The sequence below is a fragment of the Bos grunniens genome, chromosome 15, assembly GCF_055505025.1.
Source record: "Bos grunniens cultivar Pamir isolate PY7600 chromosome 15, Bosgru_T2T1.0, whole genome shotgun sequence".
Classification (NCBI taxonomy): Eukaryota; Metazoa; Chordata; class Mammalia; order Artiodactyla; family Bovidae; genus Bos; species Bos grunniens.
This window is the reverse complement of record NC_141179.1, coordinates 80,577,503-80,580,077: the sequence shown is the minus strand read 5'-3', so window position 1 is coordinate 80,580,077 and position 2,575 is coordinate 80,577,503. Positions and strand designations below refer to the sequence as shown.

General features: G+C 38.8%; 1 protein-coding gene across 1 annotated transcript; it reads right to left on the bottom strand.

Annotated features, from left to right (window-relative positions):
• Positions 1–751: 751 nt before the first annotated feature.
• LOC147358719 (olfactory receptor 8U1-like) lies at positions 752–1,726 on the bottom strand. The gene has a single exon (XM_086338213.1). The coding sequence runs from the start codon at positions 1,724–1,726 to the stop codon at positions 752–754; it is 975 nt and encodes a 324-aa protein (XP_086194339.1).
• Between the last annotated feature and the right edge of the window lie 849 nt (positions 1,727–2,575).

The following is a 2,575-nucleotide window of genomic DNA, read 5'->3' as shown; positions in this document are numbered from 1 at the left end:
TGCGTGATGAATTTTTCATGTCCACTACAGTTTATGTAGCAGCATCTACAGCCTTGGAGAAGGAGATGGCAATCCACTCCAATATTCTTGCCTGGAGAATCCCATGGACGGAGAAGCCTGGCAGGTTATGGGCCATGGGGTCACAAAGAGTCGGACATGACTGAGCAACTAACACACCCACACCCTTGATTGTCTACATAACAAGGCTACTCGTTTACACCACCTTATCATGGTGAAAATCAATAATATTTCCAGACATTGCCAAATAGCCCCTGGGAGAAAAATCAGTTCAGATTGAAATCACTGATTTACAGTTGTCTCTTAGCATTTAATTGGGAATATATTACAAAAGCACTCTAAGATACATTACTAAAGCATTCTTATAATTTTAAACTGGGTATTAAAGGGAACTCAGTTTTGCCTACCTTTGGCTTATGTCTAGTTATGTTGATATCAGATGAAATGGATTTTTATAAATATATAAATATACTTATATGTACTTTTATGTGTAAATATATATATGCATATATAAAATTTGAGAAATGGAATGTAAGTTCCTATGATACTTTCTACATATAAATTATTATTCTAAGTCAAGTTTGATTACAAAGAATTCAGGGAATGAATTTATTTTAGTTTGAAGAAATCTTTATTGAACACCAAATAAGGTCAAGTCATTTGACTAGTTTTTCATAGTCAACTAAAAAAAAAAAATGCACCATGAGAGAATGTCCACATTTATTTATTCGAATCATATTTTAAATGTGAACACAGAAGTCTGGTTTTTATTGGTGATGATTTTTTTCAGGGCATTTTTAACATCCTTATTTCTGAGGCTGTAGATTAAAGGGTTCAACATGGGAATGATCACTGTATAGAAGACAGAGGCCATCTTATCTGTGTCAAGAGAATGCTGAGAACTTGGCTGTAAGTACATAAAGATGAGGGTCCCGTAGAATATGGTGACTGCAAGTATATGGGAGCTACATGTGGAGAATGCTTTGTGTCTTCCCTCAGCTGAGTGCATTCTCAGGATGGTAGAAATAATAAACATGTAGGAGATAAAGACAATCAGAACAGAGGAGATGAGAGTAACACCAGCACAGGCCAAAATCCGTAGCTGTTTGGAACGTGTATCTGAACAGGTGAGCCTGAGAAGAGGCATATCATCGCAGTAGAAATGATTGATGGTATTTGAGTGGCAATAGGAGAGACGAAAAGTGAAGATGGTGTGAAACAGCGCCATCAAAAAGACATAGCTGTAGGGGACAGCTATGAGCTGAATACAGATTCTTTGGGACATTGAGGGCATATAGAGAGGGTTACAAATGGCCACGTATCGATCGTAGGCCATGGAAGTCAGTAGCAAGCACTCGGATACCATGAAAGTGAGGAAACAGCCTAACTGGGCAGCACATGAGTTGAAAGAGATAACATTTTGCTTATACAAGAAATTTCCAAGCATTTTGGGTGTAACGACAGAAGCATAACAGAAATCAACAAAGGCCAGGCTGCTAAGAAAGAAGTACATTGGCGTGTGGAGTCTTGAATCTGTTCTGATGACTAGGATCAGACCCAGGTTGCCTGCTACTGTGAAGAGGTAGATGGATAAGAACAGGACAAAGAGGGGCGTCTTCAACTCCTCTTGATCCGTGAGGCCAACGAGAATAAACTCCTTTACCTGAGTGCAGTTGATCTGTGCCATATCTCTTCCAGATATCTGCATGAGGAAGTATAAAAAAAGACAAATTCAAGTTGCCGTTATATAAGTGGTATTTTTATGCTTTGATATTTTGTAAGGAGATTTAATGCTAACATATAGTTAGCATACAGGGATTCTGGGAATGGGATGGAGAGTAGAAACAGATAAACATGGGAAAGGCATAGCTCTCCTTTCCCGGATTCATTGTTTATACAAAGAAGGGAGCTGTGGAACATTCTGGTTTCTGTTGAAAGTTCCTGAACATTAAGCTGTCTGCAACTTTAATCTGACTTATTAAAATGTTCAGCCATTCTTGAAAGTCTTTGGTCAATTCATGACAGTATTGCTTCTGCTTTATGTTTTATTTTATTTTATTTTTTGGCCTTGAGTCAAGTGGTATCTTACCTAATTAATCTGTTTTATTTTATTTTATCCAGTTATTGCTCAGACTCTCAGTCATGTCCGAATCTTTGTGATCCAGTGGACTGTATGTAGCCTGCCAGTCTCCTCTATCCATGTGATTCTCCCAGCGAGAATACTGGAGGAGGTTGCTATTTCCTCCTCCAGGGGATCTTCCCAACCCAGGGACAGAACCCACTTCTCTTGAGTCTCCTGAATTGGCAGGCAGCTTCCTTACCACTAGTGCCATCTGGGAACCCATACCCCTGCACTGAAAGGCAAAGTCTTAACCACTGGAAGTCCATAGCTATTTTTCTTTTATTGAGAAACTGTTAGCATTAATAGCATAAAGGAAATATTCTGCAGTGGTACGTGTCTTTGATGTATCTGTCATTGTACCTGTGCAGACAGAACTCCATATTATTCCAAGGCAGGCGGAAACAGTTCTGCATTTTCTGTTTTCCTTTAATAATT

Bases quoted from the DNA above. Each gene is read 5' to 3' on its own strand.
- LOC147358719 (XM_086338213.1), bottom strand. From the start codon at position 1,726: ATGCAGATATCTGGAAGAGATATGGCACAGATCAACTGCACTCAGGTA.